Genomic DNA, 19,112 nt, shown 5'->3' with positions numbered 1-19,112 from the left:
GCTGAGCATTGGATCTTTTAGCACAAGAGCTTAGTGCACGTCACCCTTTAGGCGTATGCATTACACACTGTCACAAAACAGGGAGAATTGCTGCCAACTTTTGTTTCTATACCGTGTGACTGCTAAAATTGGAGATAAAACCACATCCCACCATTCTCCATGGGTTTAAAACAAAAAACCCCGCAAACCCGGCTGTAAGAAGGAATATTAGGATTCAATACACATTTTACCAGGTAGGTCCCATGTACTATGACCAAGCTGATGACAGCCATATTTTACCCGGTTTCCCTTACCACCTGCAAGAGTTCTTTGACAACAGGAGAAGCAAACATAATCCACGCCATTGGACAACTCCCAAATAACTTTCGACAAACTCCTTCTAAATGAACAAACACAGCTTCCTCCACTCACATTGATCTTGGCAGACAAGGTAAGCACACATTTCAGTCAGCTAGAGCTGATAACAGTATCCTCTTGCCATCCCCTGCTCTCTAGAGGATGCTGGAATGCCAAACGGACATCCAATGTATTGGTTTTTGGCTTTCAATCTAAAGCTTTGGGCCGATAACCTGGACATTCTGAAGGCGTGGGATAATGTTGTGAAAGTGAGTTGCTTCTGCATCAAGTTGTCTTTGTGTACAGAGGGTGTCAAAAGTCTTGGGACACTTTGATGTTGGTTGATATTCTACGGAATAGGATTGATTAGTAAACACCATCCTTTTTCCTATTGAGCACAGATCAGGTGTCCCAAAACTTTTGACACCCTCTGTACTTACTTTAAAGTTGGGATTAGTTTCAGCCTGTAGTTCATCAAGCTCCAGGTCAAAATCAGGAGACTTACCGTTTCATCCTGTTGTTTGGTTCCCATTCAATTGTTGTAAAGATCATACTCATCCATTTCTCTCCCAAGACACTTGAGTGGACGAAACAAAATCATTCATGACCACCTTTGACAGAATTGGTGGAGGGGGAGCCAAGAAGAATCTCCAGAAGTCTGATCCAGAAAACATACAGAAGAAATGTCAAGGTAACTTTGCCTTGACTTCAACCAGTTATTCTTCGCTCACATGCAGGTCTCATTACTTTGTACATCATTTAGCCAACTACATGGAACACAAGACCAGAGTTGACTCTTCTTCTTTGCGCCTAGGACAAATCGGAGCTTCTCTAGCGATCAACCAAGGGCAGTCGGAAGGGTGGCACTTTGACTGTAATGAAGATGTTGGGACCTATTCTGTCATTTCAGTGTTTGCCACAGGAGGGTGTAGCTCTACTCCAGAAAGACATCAAGGATGGTTGGTCCTGCCTCAACTCAATGTAGAACTGGGGATGCCAATTGGTAAGTCCTGGATTCTTCACCATGGAAACTTAGAAGATTCACTTTATATAGGGTCTGTCGTCTTCTTCCAAGTGCTGTGGATCCAACCATCCCCTACATACTGATCAATTCCAAGCTAACAGATTCTCTTTCAGACACCCCCACCCCTGTCTCTTGTCTGCTTATCATATTCTAAACAAGGGCTTATACGCACTTGCCTCAGTTACACCTTCTCTACCTATAGTCTCTTCTGTCTCTTAGTGTACAGTATTCACAGATAACATATCAAAGATGCTAATTCTGCTACGTCTTTTCTACATCAAATGTTGGCTCATTTATGCATATAAGCCGGGTGTGAGGGGGAACTCTTCCCCCATAGTCTTTCTTCTCCCATCCTCTTTCTTCATTGTCTTTCTTCTCACTTCATCTTCCCCTTCCACCTCATCCTCCTTTTTACTCTATCCTCTCTCACACACTCTTTGGTTTCCTTGACATACTCTTTACTTACATCTACTGATCTTTGATCATCCCTGACTAGTATTACCCACATCACAGAGTTCCGATTCAGTATCTAGCCCTACAGGTAGGACACATTTATTTATTTGTAGTGATCCTCACAAGCAGGATCATTACACCAAGGTTCTCATCTGCTTCACTACATGAGGGAACTTGACAAAGTGGACAGGGAGAAAAAGTTGGTAGTCACTGCCTTCACCTGTAATGAGATGTCCAAGTATTATGAGGGGCATAAACATGACATTGTTGCCAAACAAGTATCTTAGAGGATGGCTAATTGATGCATGACAATTACCTTTCAAGCCATCAAATCAGATCAACAAGAGGGGGGAGTTTTACAAAGACCAACCAGCCTGTCTCAAGACTAAGCGGGGGACATCCTACTCCAAGTTCCTTAAGTGCCTCCTTGCAGATCAAATGCACTTCTTCTGTAACCCACTCCAGACCAGCTCACCAGCATGTTTTGCTGCATTGAGCTCCAACTTGGCTTCCTCCAGTTGTCTCTCTGAGAACACCTGCAAACAGTTGCAACCGTCAAATCAGATTGGAAAAAGGTAGATGTCTTGTTGTGACACTCCTGATGGATTGATCTTGCTAGGTTACCAACGGATAGGGTAAGTGTTATGGAAGACAAGATGATGATCAGGAGCATCTTGAAGAAGAGGAGCATAGATCCACCAAAACAAAGCACTGAGGAAACTGTCTGTCATTCCTGTACATTATGTACCCAGGTATCTCATTCAAGGGAATGAAGCAGGTCTGCAGTCGTTCCTCAAATTTGGTTACAATTGTCATGACCACATCATTCTTGACTCCAACCCAACCCACCCAACCTCTTTCTATTGTGATGTTGCGGACAGAATTTAAATATGTGCGGGGTGGGGCTTTGGAGAGATCGGGGTGTGAGCAAATCTCTCTGTCCTGATAAGCAGCTTGCAGAATACAACCTGAAAGACTTGCCGGAAAGATGCTTGAGCTTTTGACATCAAGCCTGTCTCACCTCCACGATCAATACCTGAGGTAAGCTGTTGAAACATTGCTTTGTTGACCTTATGTAGAGCCCATGAACATTTGAAGCAGAATGATTGCTTGGGAATGCATGTGAAGCCAGAACCCTTCCTGAGAAGACATTATGGATACCATATATTCCAAATCCATATTGAGATAGCTTATCATGCCCATCAACGGACCACTGCTCATTGGGTCCTACATTGATCAGAGACTGGCAATGAAGGTGAGGACGAGGATTGTCCAGGCGTCGGGCGTCCACTGCCACCGGTTCCGGAGCCTTCAGTGCTTTGAGCACATGCATTCTGCACATTAGCATTCAGGGCTACACTGAGTTCAGAAACATACTGTGTGGCTTGCTGCCCCTTTGTTCTCAAGGCATGTTGAACACCCTGGAAACCTCAATGTTTATCCGTGAGTGGGAGAGAACCAATCATGTCTTTGAGCTGTTCACCTTTAAGACCTCCCTTCCATGGACCCATCAGGGAAAGCTTTTGAAGAGTGCAGTGAAAAGTTGCTTTAGATGACATTGTGTCATCATGAGTAAGTCTGCAATATACTCAATGTACCCCAACCTCAAAGAAGGATGGGTAGTATGGAGCTCCTCCTTCATTTTCTTGTACGAGCCATTGTGTTTCACCAGCTGTATTTGCAGCAATTCACTCAGTTCTCTCAGATCATCTGGTGTGAGAGCATGGTGATTATCCCTTTGAACTCACCATGTGTGAAGAGTAATGATTATGTCAACATTGTGAGGTAAGGTATGATGGAAGAGAGAGGATGATCCAGAGATTGTAAAAGCAAACACACTGGTTTTGTATCACATCTCCAATGCGGAAGCCACGTCAGAGTGTCCCACACGGAAATAGAGACATTCATCCAAATCTTATTACTGGGGACTGAGATCTTTCTCAATGGTCATTTTACGGACCATGGGAGGACGGGAAGGGTCTGGTTCTGTAGGTATGAGATTTACAACTCTTTTACTTTGAGCAACTTGATTAATTTCCTCAAAGTCCTCCCAATGAGCTGCTGGTGTCTCATCACGTCTCCAAAATGGAATATTTTGGGGGTCACAAGTGTACTGCCAAGACAGGAGGTTGTTGGGCTTTCTGAAAGGCACCAAATAAAGCTACTTGCAGACTTCATTACAATTGTGATGACAGATGAAAACCTCCAATGCTGGTTTGCCAGAGTCACCAGGAGAATGACAGTGGGTGAATGTAATGCATACGCCTAAAGGGTGACCTTGTCACGAATATACGACTGATGATGATGAAGCCGCAATGGCGTGTCTCAAACCGTCTTAAAGGAAACAGCAAGTTAGAGTAGAGAGTTGAAATCAAAGATGACATTTGATCAGAGAGACAGAGAAACAAACAGAGAGCTAGAACCACTATTTATAGACAAAATCCTGCAAAAACTCCTTCCTCCCCTCTCCTACTTCAAGGAGGGAAACCCTGAGGAAACCCTGTATCAAAAGCTGTGTTTTAAACGAATTTTCAGAAGCCTCTGACTCATACTAGAAGCCCCAGAAGAGATCTCCTCATCAAAGGCTGAAAACCCATTGAAAAGTCAGACAAATGAAGGAGCGCGAGAAGTGATCTTGAGGCCTGAGCTCTGATCTTTCAGGGGGTTCAGAGGGTGTTTCTTAGGCGCCCCCATTATGCAGATTTTGACTCAAAAGTACCTGGTTTGGTCCCGCGGGTTTGGTAGAGGTTTGAGAGGTTTGAATATAGGATAAATATGCTTAGGAGATGCTTAGGAGAGTGGTTTTCCTTCTGGTTCTCTCTGTTGAGTCATCCGCACTGCTGAAAGAGAGGAAACTTCTGACCATTAGTGCGTACTCCTCATCACTAGTGTGTACTCTTCATCAGTGGCGTACACTTGTCGATCAGTAGCGGGTGTGTTTTGATCAGTAGCGTGTTTTCCATTTTCAAACACGTGTTTCCACAAGGATATCTTGACAACCGGTTGACCGGTTGACCCTGTGGTTGACCCTGTGGGTGACCCGGTGGTTGACCCGGTGATTCATCCTGTGATTGATCTGGAGAACCAGTTGTTTGGTAACCAAGAGAGTCGCACTACCGTTGACAGACGTACATACTCTCCTATGATGTCAGTGGTGTGATCGCTAATTAAGGTACCCGCAATTGATCGCTACTTAAGGTACCCGTGATTGATCACAATTTGAGGTACGTGTAATTGATCGCTAATTAAGGCACTCATTAGTAATTAAGGAATTGATGGCTAATTATCGATCATTGATGATTCTGTTGTTTGTTGATTGGGACGGGTTCATATACAGATATAGATGCCGACCGGCCATCCGGCTAATATTGCTCCCAAGGTACCCTTGCTTATCAGTTCGTCCGGTCTGAGCGGATCCGAGGACACAGAGCCTGGTACATGTCAGCCGGAGCTTGGGATGACAACAGATGACAATGGATGACAATAGATGACAATAGATGACAATAGATGACAATAGATGACAATAGATGAAGATAGATGACGATAGATGATGTGATTGATGTATACAATGTCGAGTCAGGTTGACTCAGTGATGGGAGGGTGATTAAGGTTGAATGGTGATCCACATGTTGTACAATGGAACGAGTTGAGACAAGTTGACTGGACTTGAGTGGATGATATGCACATGGTATTTACAGATATTCGAGGGTTATGACGGGTGCTCCATATCACGACAAACTCAAATCCAAGTTTGAGAATGAACTTGACATCTGCACCATCACTGAACCCAATATTCCTCAAGAACTTATCCATTTCTTTACACTTTCCAATCCTACAGCCCCTAACACTTGATTACATGGGCGAGCTCAGAAGAATTTTGATCACGGTCTGGAAATGTTGACCAGCCTCAACCTCGGTCCGCCACGTCAGCTCTCTCTCTCTCTGCCCCCCAGGGTGTACCAAGCTCTTTCAACATGGCCAGCATTCCCTTTCATGTTGTCACACCTGCGGGTAGACTGCGGTTGCAAAGTACTGCCTTGGGTACTGAAGGGTTTTAGTCTCTGGCTCGTAGAGCTTGATGACTGCCTTAGGTACTGGGGGTACTGAGGTGTTGGGTTAGAACCAACTAGGTGACTTTCAAAGATGAAGTTCAACTTCAAGATGAAGATACATTGCTGAAGAAGAAGGGGGGAGAAAGTGCTCCTTTTATACCCTTCAAAACTAAAGTAGGTGTACTAAATAAGAAGCGTGTGCGCACCGCGGGAAAGTGAATCCAGCCAATCAGGTAAATGCCTCAAAGTGTGCACACCGCGGGAAACTAATTCCAACCAATCACGTAAATGCCTCACTGCTAATCTGCTGAACCTTCCAGGCTTCAGTCAATCACATAAAAGCCTCACTGCTGAACTGCTAAATACCATGAGTCACATTTTCCTTCAATCCTTATCACAGTCCTAAGCATGAGTCATATTTCCTTATCACTGATCTGAGCATGAGTCAGAATTGCTTATCACAATTCATGACAGGAGCTCCCCCTCTAAGGGCGAAGTCCTCTGAGCCTTGTTGATCTACGCTGAGATCTTTTGTTGTTGTCTTGAGTTGTGTCTTGATATTTTTGTCAATGAGCTTTGGTTGGAGGGAAGTGATGATTTGGATCCTTGAGGTGTTGTTGACGAAATGTTTTGTAAGCTGTGGTGTGGTTGACATTTTCCCAGGGTTCCCATGAATCATGGGCACTGGAGTAGTCTTTCCAATTGACAAGGTAGTCATAGCCATTGTCTGCACCAATTCGAGAGTCGAGGATATGGTTGACAATATATTCTTCTTGACCATTGACTTCAATGCGTGGTGGAGGGTCCTGAGGTTGTTGAGGATGTCCTTTACGCATGGGTTCAAGAAGGTTGACGTGGAATACAGGGTGTATGTTCATTGATGGTGGTAGTTCAAGTTTGAACGCAAGTGGAGAGGATGTGGCTTCAATAATCTTGAAGGGACCTAGCATCCTTTAATCAAGTTTGAGCGAGGGTCGTAGTGTTTGAATGTTACGTCTGTTGAGGAAGACTTGATCACCAACTTTGAAAAGTGGTTGATCCTTGTTGTTGATGTCCTTGACTTTTTTGTTGAAGTGTTTTGTATAATTTTCTTGAGCTGACTTGATGTTGTTGGCAAGTGTTTGATGAAGATGACAAAGTGTCTGAAGATGTTCTCCTGCTGCTGGAACAGAGAGATTTGAAGGTGATGGTGAAGTGGGATCATTTGGATGGTACCCATAGTTTGCTTGGAAAGGAGTGAATTTTGTTGATGTGTGAACAGAGTTGTTGTAACTGTACTCTGCAAGATCCAGAAGAGATGACCAATTGGCTTGATCATAGTCACAGAATGATCTGAGATAATGTTCTAAGACTTGATTGACACGTTCTGTCTGACCATCTGATTGAGGATGGAAGGCAGTAGAGAAGTTTGGAGTGATCCCTAAGCCTTTGACAAAAGAGCGCCAAAACTGAGAGTTGAAGATTGATCCACGATCTGAAACAATATCCTTGGGTAGTCCATGAAGTCTCCAAATGTTTTGTCTGAACAAGGTAGCTAAGTTCGGTGCATCAAAGCCGTCTTCCTTGAATGGGATGAAGTGGGCTTGTTTGGTGAAGCGATCAACAAAGACCATGATGGAGTCGAAGTTGTTTGATAATGGAAGTTTGACAATAGCATCCATTGAAATAGATTGCCATGGTTGAGAGGGAATGGGTAATGGTTGAAGTGGTCCATAGGGTTTATGTCGAGGGACTTTGTTGCGTGCACATGTGTGACAACCATCCACATAGGTGTTGGTGAATTGTCGTATGCCTGGGAAGTAATAATGACGAGAGAGAAGTTGATATGTCTTGTGTTGACCATAGTGTCCAGAGGTAGGGGAATTATGTGTTTGTCGAAGTAAATCAATCTTGAGTTCATCGTTGTTTGGGACATAGATTTTGTTGTTGAAATGAATGATGTTGTCCTTTATTCTAAAATCCTTGAGTTTTCCTTGAAGTTGGGGTACAGGAGTAGCGGGAGATTGCAGGTAAGGCAAAAGCTCTTGGAGGATGGGGTCCTCAGGCTGAAGTTGCTTTATCCTAGCAATAATATCTGAGTGTGGGGGTGCGTTGGGAGTGTCTGGAGGAATGAGGGCACCAATGACAAATTGTCCTGGTTTAAGGAGTGTGTGTGGAGGTGCATCTGCAGCTCTACTCCCCCCTTGAAGATCTGACCTCCTGGTCAGGGCATCTGGTTTACCCATTTTTGTTCCAGGTCGGTAGTGAATTTTGAAGTCGAAGTTTGCGAGGAGTTCTGCCCAACGAGCTTGTCGTCTGTTGAGCACCTTAGATGTTGTGAAATATTCCAGATTTTTGTGGTCTGTGTATACAGTGATTTCCTTAGTTCCTTCAAGGTATGGTCGCCAATGTTTGAATGCTTCTACTATGGCAAGCATTTCTTTGTCGTAGATTTCATAGTTGAGTTCTGCAGGTTGAAGTTTTCGAGAGTAGAAAGCAATGGGATTGAGTCGATTGTTGTCTGAATGGGAGAGCACACCTGCAATAGCAAAGTCAGATGCGTCTGTCTCCACAACAATGGATTTATTTGGTTGGAAGTGTTGAAGTATAGGGGCAGTGGTGAATGATTTTTTCAGAGTGTCGAATGCGTTTTGTTGAGTTTCACCCCAATCAAACTTGACTTCTTTGCGAAGGAGTTGGGTGAGGGGTGCCGTGACCTTGGAGTATGCCTTGATAAAGCGACGGTAGAAGTTGGCAAAGCCAAGGAAGACTTGAACATCATGAACTGATTTTGGTGGGGGCCAGTTTGTAACAGCTTCTACTTTATGAGGGTCCATTCTGACACCTTTGTCTGAGACAAGGTAGCCTAGGAAATCAACCTCATGTTTGAAGAAGGTACACTTTTCTGCTTTTGCCCATAGTTGATGTTGTTGGAGTCGTTCCAAGACTTTCTTGACATGGGTGATATGTTCTTCCTTTGATTTGCTGAAGATGAGGATGTCATCGAGGTAGACAATGACAAAGATATCCAAAAAGTCTCTAAGAACATCATTGATGAGGTTCTGGAAAGAGGCAGGGGCATTTGTGAGACCAAAGGGCATCACAAGATATTCGTAGTGTCCATAACGGGTGCGGAATGCTGTCTTCCATTCATCGCCTTTGGCAATGCGGACTTGATTGTAGGCAGCACGCAAGTCAATCTTGCTGAACCATGAAGCACCTTTGAGTCGATCGAGGGATTCTTGAATTAACGGGAGTGGGTAGCGATTTTTGCGAGTGATACTGTTGAGTTGTCGATAGTCCACACATAGGCGGAGAGTTCCATCAGGTTTCTTGACAAAGAGGATTGGTGATCCAGCGGGGCTTGAGCTTGGTCGTATAAATCCTTTCTTGAGGTTTTCCTTGAGATATTCATCCAAAGCCTTTAACTCTACTTCAGATAGACTATAGATTGGGCCAAACTTAGGCTGCGCATTGCCTTCAAGTGTTATGGCATGATCATATGGTCCATGTTCTGGGAGCTTGTCGGATTTGGATTTACTAAATACTTCCAAATGAGAATGAAAGTCTGCGGGAATAATTTCCTTGAGTTTCTGAATGTCTGCGGGAGAGTCATCATCATCATCGTCCTCAGCTGGATGGGGATCAATGAGACTTGAGACTTGACTTGAGGTAGTGATACCATAAATTTCTGCGCTCTTCATGGCAGAGCGGAAGGATGCTGCGCTGACAAGAGATATCTTGACAGGAGCCTGAAATGTCGAGGGTAGCGAGAGTGATGTAGTGATGTTTGTATTTGTCCTTGATTTACGAGAGTTGTTGATATTTCCTTTGTTGATGTTTCCTTTGTTGATGTTTCCTTTGTTGATGTTTCCTTTGTTGATGTTTCCTTTGTTGATATTTCCTTTGTTGATGTTTCCTTTGTTGGTTGATGGCGTACTTGCAGCTTTCTTGCTGGGCAAGTAACCTGAGCTCGAGATGTTCCTTGAGTTACGAGGGTACTGAAGAGCAGAATCTCTTCCCACAGGTTTATCAGACCTGCTGCATTGCGCCAGGCAATACTGGGAATTGAACTTGATAGTCTGATGGGACCAATCAATGCTTGGGTTGTGTCGAGAGAGCCATGGGAGGCCTAAGATAACGGGATAGGTGCCAAGTGATGTGATGTCAAGGGAGAGTGTTTCCTCATGACCGGGAAGGCACATTTGAATGGGAGCTGAGTGATGTGTGATGGCGCCAGAAGCAATAGGTCGTCCATCAATAACTGATACTTCGAGGGGTGTGTCCTTGGGTTGCCTTGATATATTTGTTGTGTCGAGGAAGGTTGAGTTGATGAAACTGGCAGTTGCTCCAGAATCTATGATAGCCATAGTGTTGTAACAAGAGTTCCCAAACTTGAGAGTAATGGAAAGACAGAGGTGGTCCTTGGGTGATGCGGGAATTATTGTTGAAAGGTAGTAGCGATGTTGCTGTGATCCAAAGTTGATTTGTTGATACCGTGTTGTGCCCTTTAGAGAGCCCCAGAGGTGGGGGCACGCCTAAGCCTGGGGCTGAGAGTTTTTTGCCTTGGTGTCTACAGTGGTAGTAGCGTTGACTTGAGCCTTGATTTGACGACGACGTCGAGCAGCACGACATTCAAAAGCCTTGTGTCCTGGTTTCCCACAATAATTACAGAGGTTGTTCTTCATTCGATGTTCACGCTCTGCTGGGGTGAGAGGACCATAGGTTTGATGTGTTTGAGTCGCGTCGATTTCCATAGGAGTTGGAGTAAAAGTTGTGGTTGAGGTGGTGCGAGGAGTGAAAGTGTTGTTGTATTTGGGAGTGAAAGTGGTTCGTGCATTGTTGTTGCTGAAGGTGTTGGAACGAGGAGTATTATTATTGTTGTTAAAGCGTTGGTTGATGTTTGATTGTGTACGAGGATTGTTGTTGGAGCATCGCCTTTGATAAAGTAGGTCATCATATTCAATAGCTGAAGAGACTAAAGTCTCATAATCCTTAAACTTGCTTGGGGCAAGAAGTCTATCCTTAACATCATCCTTAAGTCCATCAAAGAAGTTTTGTTTCTTGGTGTCGTCATTCCAATGGACGTAGGCAGCATGACGCTGGAACTCAGTAGCATAGACACTAGCTGAGCCTGTCTGACGAAGGTTCCTTAATTTAAATCGAGATGTTTCTTCCAGGTTTGAGTCGCCAAAGTATTTCTTGAATTCAATTTGAAAATCATTCCATACTTGTAACCATGAGGGTTGTTCTCCTTCATCCATGCCCAAGTAAGGGAGTACCCAGCGATAAGCTTCATCCTTGAGAAGATTGGTAGCAAAAGCAATACGACTGATGTCGGTGGAGTAGGTACGAGGTTGAACAGTGAAGACCATATTGCACTTGGCCAAGAACTCCAAAGTCTGATCCTTACGGCCAGTAAAAGGCGGTGGATGAGAGATTTTAGGTTCCTTGACATGCTCAGGTCTGATGTTTGTTGAAGTTTGAAGAGCATTGATTTGAGCCTGAAGCTGATGGATCATGTCCTGCTGAGCTTGGAAGGCTTGCTCTGCAGTAAGGTGGGTGGTGTTGTTGTTTTCAGACATGATGATTTAATTCTGTAAGTCAACAAAGATTCTTGAACTTGTATGATATGTTTGAAGTTTTGTTATGTTTTTGGAGTTTTGATAATGTTCTTGAGTTTTTATTATGTTTGGGTTGGAAAAGGAACAATAAAGATAGCTTAGACCAAGTTATATTTGTTGAAAGAATACTTCAAAAAAGTTTTATAATGTTTGAGATGTTGATGGTGTTGAGCACCTAAGTGATGGTGACGAAGGGTGGTTTGATGATGTTGACCAAAGGAGTGATGATGTTGACCCTAGGTTTGATCACAGCAAGTGTATGTTGAGTGATATTGAAAAGGTCTTGAGTTCGAATCCTGGTGGTGGCGAAATATTTTTGCGCAAGTGTTATTGACCTTGAGTGTTGACCTTGGGTGACCGTGGGAAAGTTCTGAGGTGGGTGGCAAATTTTTTCAAGTTGGGTGGCAAATGATGACAAAGGGTGTTGTGATGACAAGAAAGGGTGTTTTGTTGACCTTGAGTGACCTTGAGGGACTATGAGAAGTCCTGTTGTTGACCTTGAGAGAACTATGGAAAGTTCTAGTGTTGACCTTGAAGGATTATGAAAAATCCAGAAGTGGGTGGCAAATGATGTCGAGAGGTGTTGTGATGACGAGCAAGGACTAAAGAGTGTTGAGCAATGTATACTGTCACGCCTGCGGGTAGACTGCGGTTGCAAAGTACTGCCTTGGGTACTGAAGGGTTTTAGTCTCTGGCTCGTAGAGCTTGATGACTGCCTTAGGTACTGGGGGTACTGAGGTGTTGGGTTAGAACCAACTAGGTGACTTTCAAAGATGAAGTTCAACTTCAAGATGAAGATACATTGCTGAAGAAGAAGGGGGGAGAAAGTGCTCCTTTTATACCCTTCAAAACTAAAGTAGGTGTACTAAATAAGAAGCGTGTGCGCACCGCGGGAAAGTGAATCCAGCCAATCAGGTAAATGCCTCAAAGTGTGCACACCGCGGGAAACTAATTCCAACCAATCACGTAAATGCCTCACTGCTAATCTGCTGAACCTTCCAGGCTTCAGTCAATCACATAAAAGCCTCACTGCTGAACTGCTAAATACCATGAGTCACATTTTCCTTCAATCCTTATCACAGTCCTAAGCATGAGTCATATTTTCTTATCACTGATCTGAGCATGAGTCAGAATTGCTTATCACAATTCATGACACATGTCCTGCATCTCCCACATCTGATCCCCCGTAAGAAAAGAAACAACATCCTCTCTGCCTTCCACACTTTTAACAACTTATCACCTTTCAAACATGTCTTGGCATCACAAAAACATGAAGGTGTCAGTGGTCTACATCCGTATCATCTTGGTATTGTTCCACGCCAGGGGAAGTCAATTGGTGTCACAAAGGACACCAATCAAACAACCAGAAAGACAATAAACAAGCCTTCCCCCTTACAGAAGAAGCAACGTGAGGCAGCATATTCCCTTCTTCAATTACTTGAAAGATATATTTGTGAACCAGTCAAACACAAATATGAAAATGTCGACAAAGATTCCGTGGATTATTCATTTTATATCAATCATCAGGGTTGCTTGGCAACTATTGAAGAGAAGACAATTGAAAAAACAAAGACAAATATGATGAGGTTGGGAGGAGTGGCGACGGCGGTTGCAGTTGGTCATGGAGAAGCACGTCTGCCTCATCTTGATCAGAATGACGTAGACTCAATTCTGACATTCCTGGCTCAACTCTCTGGTAAGCCTGGCTTCACACACTTTCCTCAATTGCACCTGGATGCTGCTTTGGGTGCTGGTGATGTCCTCATTGCTCCTTTTTCAAATTTGATCCATCACGCTGTTGGAGAGGGACCAGCACCTGAGGATAGAGTCACTGCTGTGTTTTATACATGCCGCCATGTGGAAAGTCTCTTGATGGACCATGTAGATGGAAAAGTGGTCAACAGGCCACTGCAGGGAATGGATATAGACGATGTGTCACAAACCATGTCGTAACATCCCTGACAACCACCATCACCGACCCTCCTTTCACCATCACCAACCACCATCCGAACCACTGAGACCAACTACGGCGAAGATACGAGATTGTAGGAGGTATTTGTCACAATAACCCCAACTAGCGGAGAACTACGGCAAAGTTAGAGGAGGGGAACCAAGAGAGAGCAGAGCAGGGGAAGTTAGGCAAAGTTAGGCAAAGTTAGTCGAGTAGGATATTGGGGATATGGCGAGGTATAACAAAGTTGAGCAAAGAGGACTGAGCGCGAGGCTGTGCAGAAGTTGAGGAATGTTCTATGAGAAGAGAGGGAGAGTATAGATAGTTTACAGATTGCTGAACTTCTTCAGCAATTCTTGATTGTTGTCAGTAGCGAGTGATATATTCAGTAGCTACAACCTTCAAATTAAGGAGAGCTACCACCGAGCAGCTTGACGCACTACGGCGAAGTTAGCCGCAGTTCATCGACGATCACCTTATCAGTTATCACTTGATGTATTACAACGGCGAAGTTAGCCGTAGTTCCCCCAACGAGTAACCTGTCCTAGTGAGACATCGACGCCCCACTACAATGTAGTTAGCCAAGGTTTGTCGACTGTCGGTCAGTAGAGGAGAAGAAACAACGATTGTGACACGATGTGATAATCATTGACGATGATCAAGAGTCAGGGGATGGAGACAAAGGGAACAAGGACACATATAACTGATGCATTTCCCTTCCCTTTTTCATTTTGCAAGGCAATATCATGGTGAGTCAGGTAGTCTTTGATACTTCCATCTTGTGGCTGTCTGCCGAAAGACTCTTAGGTTTGGTTTTCTGATACCGATGCAGGACCACCTGCACTGTGATTCTATGAATTCAGCTGCAGCACTTCAAAGTATGATGCCTTACCATATTGGCTTCCTGGCTTTGAGTGACTTGAGTAGCAATCACTTCAAGTCTCTCTTCAGCAGCTTTTGTGTCATGTTCTTTTTCAGCGTCAAGAAACCACCATGGCATAGGACCACAATCAAGAAAACGCAGAGGATGAGAGAAGGACTTTGAATAGCCCTTGGAAGTTGTCAGACCAAGCTCAATACACGCTTTTCCACAGATATGAGTTGAAAGAAAGAGGTTGACCATGCCTGCACCTCCGTCACCCATACTAGAATCACCTTGTTTACTGGGAAAAGGAAAGAACATCACCATAGCGTGATACCTACGTATGTGTGATCAAATCAAAGAGATGGAACTCCCCATAGTCTTTTGGGCCTTTCCTCTTTCCACCACTGGGTTTATTCCGTACTCCTGACACTGGTGAGTTCAGACCTTGTTGTGTGATAAGTTACTCACGTTGTATATCAGCCAAGACAATCATGGCTTCCTGTTACGGGGTAACAACGAATCGAGAGAACTCCATCGAACTTGACGGATTAGGAAAGAGAACGGCGAGAGTTGGAGGCAGTGCTGCAGTAGGTAGGGAGGGGTTTTCCCTTTTCGAGATTTCCCCACTGGGTTTGCTCCAAAGTGGTTTTTCACCTGTCCGAGTATGTACATAGATGCTTGCAGTAGGACTGAGAGGAGGACACGGACTCTTGTACATAGTATATAGTACAATCAGCAAAGTACCAACTTTGCTGATTCTTCAATATCATTCTTTGGCTACATTGATTGCAGAGGAGACACGATTCACCACATTGCACCAGAGACACATAGATTTCCGCGAGAGTTCCATTGAGTTCGACCCAACCTGCAACCTAGTCATTGTGTTTTCAGTACCGTCACACTTCCTCTTGTGCATCTGCGGATTTTGCTCCACTAACAGCTGAATGAAAGATAAAATGGATGAAAGCGTGCATGAAGCAATGAAGGAGAAGATCATCTCCGTCAATGGTACTATCATCTGGCATGGTGAATTCATCTGTGTTGTTAATCTTGAGATATTCACCAAGGGGCCACAGATCTGGCTCGACCACATGAGTGGAGGGAGACAGGCTCAAATTGAGTCTTCATGAGAAAACATGGTGTGTAGACGAAAGTAGGGTGGGGTAGAATCTTGTAAACCTTTCCAAGCTCTTCAGAAAACGCCTTCAGATAGGATGCAATCATGATTGCTTTCTTGCACTCCATTTCAAGCAGCTTGCAATTGGTGTCCTCAGTCATGGTTGCCAAAGCAAACACCTTGTGATCATAACGGAAGTGCTTCTTGGCGACAAGCTCAACGTCATTGTATTGGAACTAGCATTTCAGCTCATGTGGATGAAAGTGGAAGGACCAACCTCGAACACTTGTTTGTGACTTCCTTCATTAAAAGCTTTGTCTGCAACGAGCCCACTCACGGGTCCACTCTGTATAGGGATCCATTCTTATTGTGCTGGAAATCAGTTTTGATGAACTCGACTGACTTGAAGACATATTGATGACCTTTTGAGATAGATAGTGCCATACGGCCTGAATGTGAGCTAAATAACAAAGTGAAGGTAGAAGCAACTGACTGAGCACTTCCTTGCTATGTGCTGCTAGACTTGAAACATGGAAACCAGTGAAAAGATCGCTTGCCAGCCAGCACGTGAAGCGGTTGAGGTCCTTGATACCGATCCCAAGATAGACTGGGTTGAAGCCAGACTATCGCCTTCAGTTGTAGCGTGGGAAAGGTTTGTGTGTGTGTAAGGGGCTGACCAACGAGAGAGTCGATCAGTGACAACCCTGGACATTGATGGACGAGAGAGATGCCCATGGGCTTTCCCATGTTGCTTGTGGGATTGTTTGTCTTCCAACTGAAATAATGAGTGTAAATCATTTTGGAAACATAATTGCGCACCACATAGTCTATGTTGAGGATGATGCAGACAAGGATGTAGCCAGTTTGCTCTAAATCCTTCACAAGGAGGAAGAGTCAGTTCTGTTTGCAGTATACCGTAAAGAACTCAAACAACGTAAGTGGTAGATATTCATGAGATAAGGCAACAGGATTTCCATTTTGGTTGGGCAACACCACTTGCGGGGCACATCTGTTATCAGTAGTGCCCCTATACAGGTATCAACTCACTGTTCAAATGTTTTCCCGGTTTCTATCTCTCCTTTCCCTTGTTTCCACATCTGCTCACCCATCCAAAGGGCCTCATTGACGTTTGCTTGCACACTTTCCTTCCACTTTCCGGTGAAAATTGAGTCAAAGATAGCTGCCTGCCAGTCTTGCACCTTTTCATCTTGGCCTATGCAAGTCAGCAAGACGTAACACTGTCGAGGTGAGACTCACGCAACATGATTCTTACTTGCATTGCCGGTCCTGGAGCGGTTAGACCAGCTTTGTGTGCTGTTTTTTTGGATGTCATTTCGTCCAACAGCCAAGTACCGGAAGAGATCCCAGCTTGGGTCATGGGTGTGGCCGTCCTGAAGGGTGATCCATGGAGACTTGACTGGGCATTTTGATGGCTCAGAGCAAGAGCTTCTGCTTGTCTTGTGAAGATCAGACAAATGTACTGGATGTCATCAAAGACCTACCGTCACGTCTACATTTGTCACACACTTTGGGATTGTCCTTCTCTTCAAGTGGACTATTTTGGAAGAACTGTGTGCCAAAGATGCCACAGGTGAGACATTGAGGTCGTGACTAATATTCAGTTCAATACCATTGTGACATTGCTAAACTCACCTCATAATATTTGGTTTCCTTGTCTGTTGGCTTTGGTCTGGTACGGACCTGCTCAATCTTGCAGCATCGTATACAACTTTCAGATTCCAAGCAGTTCTTGACAAAAATCTTATCACAATCCCGACAGGTATGGACCATACTGGAAAGAGATATGTGATGGAAAGATGAGATAAGTGTTTGTGCCAGAAGAGAACAACACTGGAGTTTCCTTTCAATGTACAAATTGCATGTGGCACTTCTCTAGCTATGTCATTAACCAGAGCTGTTGTAATTCCTTTTGTACTTTGGGTTCTACTTCTCTGAACAAAGTCCATGCCATGTCCCAGCTCTGTGGAGGGTACTCTAACGCCTCCACATGCACAATATCCATGCAACACTGCAGCACTTCAGGAGATACCCAAGTCATCTGTGCACGCCGCTCAGCATTCTTTCTGAACTCCTTGGTGATCTCCATAGCAGGAAAAGGTTGCAAACACTCCCTGCCGCCCCATCGCTGAGGATTGAAATAGATTTCATTCCGTGATGCCCCAGAAGGATTAACCTTTTCCTTTTGGTATCTCACGGGGTAGGAATCAAATGTTTTCATGAAGTCGTCCAAAGCTTGTTGCACTACGGGTGGAGCCAACCAGTTCAGGAGTGACCTACATTGTCAATGTCTTCACTGCGTGTAGCCACCAAACTGAAACCTATACGTACTGATGAACCAAATCTCCATCGTGAACAAGACCTGACTCAAAGGAAGAATTAAGGGCAGCTTTGACTTGATCGACCACATTTTCCGGTACATTGCACCAGGATCGTTCAATTGTGATATTCTGGGTACTCTTTAGAAGCTTGTAGGGAAAGACTTGGTCCAGTCCCACTGTCGAGTATGAATTACTATGGGCTCAATATCTTCATATTACACTGTTCCATCACTCACCGGAATGCAATTTGTGTTGCAATGATCTCACCTATCTCTGATCCACGGTCACTGGCAATCTGAAGAGGAAACCCTTAGGACATGAGTGTTGTCATTGGTCAAGGAACTCACCTCCGAACTTGATGGCTGCATTGAGGAAGACACAGTGTACATCATCACTACATCTGTTAGAAGGCATTGCCTGCAGTGACAAAAGCCGTCCCGAATAAACATCACGGATGCCGTAGATGCCTATGCCATAAGCAGACAGCTTATCATGACCGTCAATCGACCATTGTTCATTTGGTCCAACAGAGATGATGGGAGATCGAACAACCTTTCTGCTTCCTGGTTGGCGTGTTGCGAGGCCATGTGGATTGTACTCTTTCATTGCTTTGTAAATGAGATCCCTGGTGATCATCAGCAACAGCATTGTCATCATGTACTTACTTACCTAGTGTCATGACCCTACTCATCATGACTTCCCCATCCAAGGGTCCGGGCCATTCCTCAGAGAGAAAGGTTCTCAGTGAAGTCTCACAGAAGTCTTGCAGAAGGGAATAGAGGTTTACGCCTCACTTTTATTCAAGATATCACGTTTTGATTCAAAGTATGACGTAACTGAACTTCTGGTGAAGACTTAGGTGAGATTTTTGTTGGGAATCTCTTCAACGATAACCTCGCTCTGCAGGATATATAAACCCCCCCTGTTGGCCCCGTGGATCCTTTTTCCCAAGGATCAAGATATCTTTGCTTTTGCATTTCATATTTATCAGACCTCTTCGGGAGCACTTCTTACAGAAGTGTCATCCTTGTTTGATACATACTAGCTTGACCACTCGATCCTTCCAAGCTATCCTACCCTTCTTGACTTATACTTTCTTGACTTGACTATCATCTGATCACTTCACAGTACCACGGACCATTTTCATTCGTCTTGGTCCAAGACCATCTAAACCTTTATCTTCCACTCCGTCTTTGTTCTTCAGGTCTCACAAGGACGGTTCGCAACACCTGGGAAGTAGAAAGCCTTGAAGTGTCATACGGTGCTTCATGGCACAAACACCAATGACATTGGTGATGTCACGGTCCATCTCCTCCTGCATGACCTGCACTGCATCTTGAACAGAGAATACACTCTTTCTAGATGTCCCTAG

The 19,112-nt window shown here is 44.3% G+C and overlaps 2 protein-coding genes across 2 annotated transcripts; one reads left to right on the top strand and one right to left on the bottom strand.

The window, feature by feature from the left end:
- Window positions 1-939: 939 nt before the first annotated feature.
- TREMEDRAFT_66530 (uncharacterized protein) lies at window positions 940-1,443 on the top strand (the record flags this gene model as incomplete). Its single annotated transcript, XM_007008577.1, has 2 exons — window positions 940-1,339; window positions 1,391-1,443. The coding sequence occupies 2 exons, from the start codon at window positions 940-942 to the stop codon at window positions 1,441-1,443; spliced, it is 453 nt and encodes a 150-aa protein (XP_007008639.1).
- A 15,855-nt stretch (window positions 1,444-17,298) lies between these two features.
- TREMEDRAFT_36232 (uncharacterized protein) lies at window positions 17,299-19,076 on the bottom strand (the record flags this gene model as incomplete). The annotated part of the gene is made up of 5 exons (XM_007008562.1): window positions 17,299-17,695; window positions 17,751-17,933; window positions 17,977-18,049; window positions 18,088-18,365; window positions 18,970-19,076. Coding segments are annotated over 5 exons (1,038 nt in total), but the record flags the coding sequence as incomplete, so codon positions are not given.
- Between the last annotated feature and the right edge of the window lie 36 nt (window positions 19,077-19,112).

The sequence above is a fragment of the Tremella mesenterica genome (genome assembly GCF_000271645.1).
Source record: "Tremella mesenterica DSM 1558 unplaced genomic scaffold TREMEscaffold_25, whole genome shotgun sequence".
In the NCBI taxonomy this organism is placed as follows: Eukaryota; Fungi; Basidiomycota; class Tremellomycetes; order Tremellales; family Tremellaceae; genus Tremella; species Tremella mesenterica.
The sequence above is the reverse complement of the archived record's forward strand: the minus strand, read 5'-3'. Positions and strand labels throughout refer to the sequence as shown.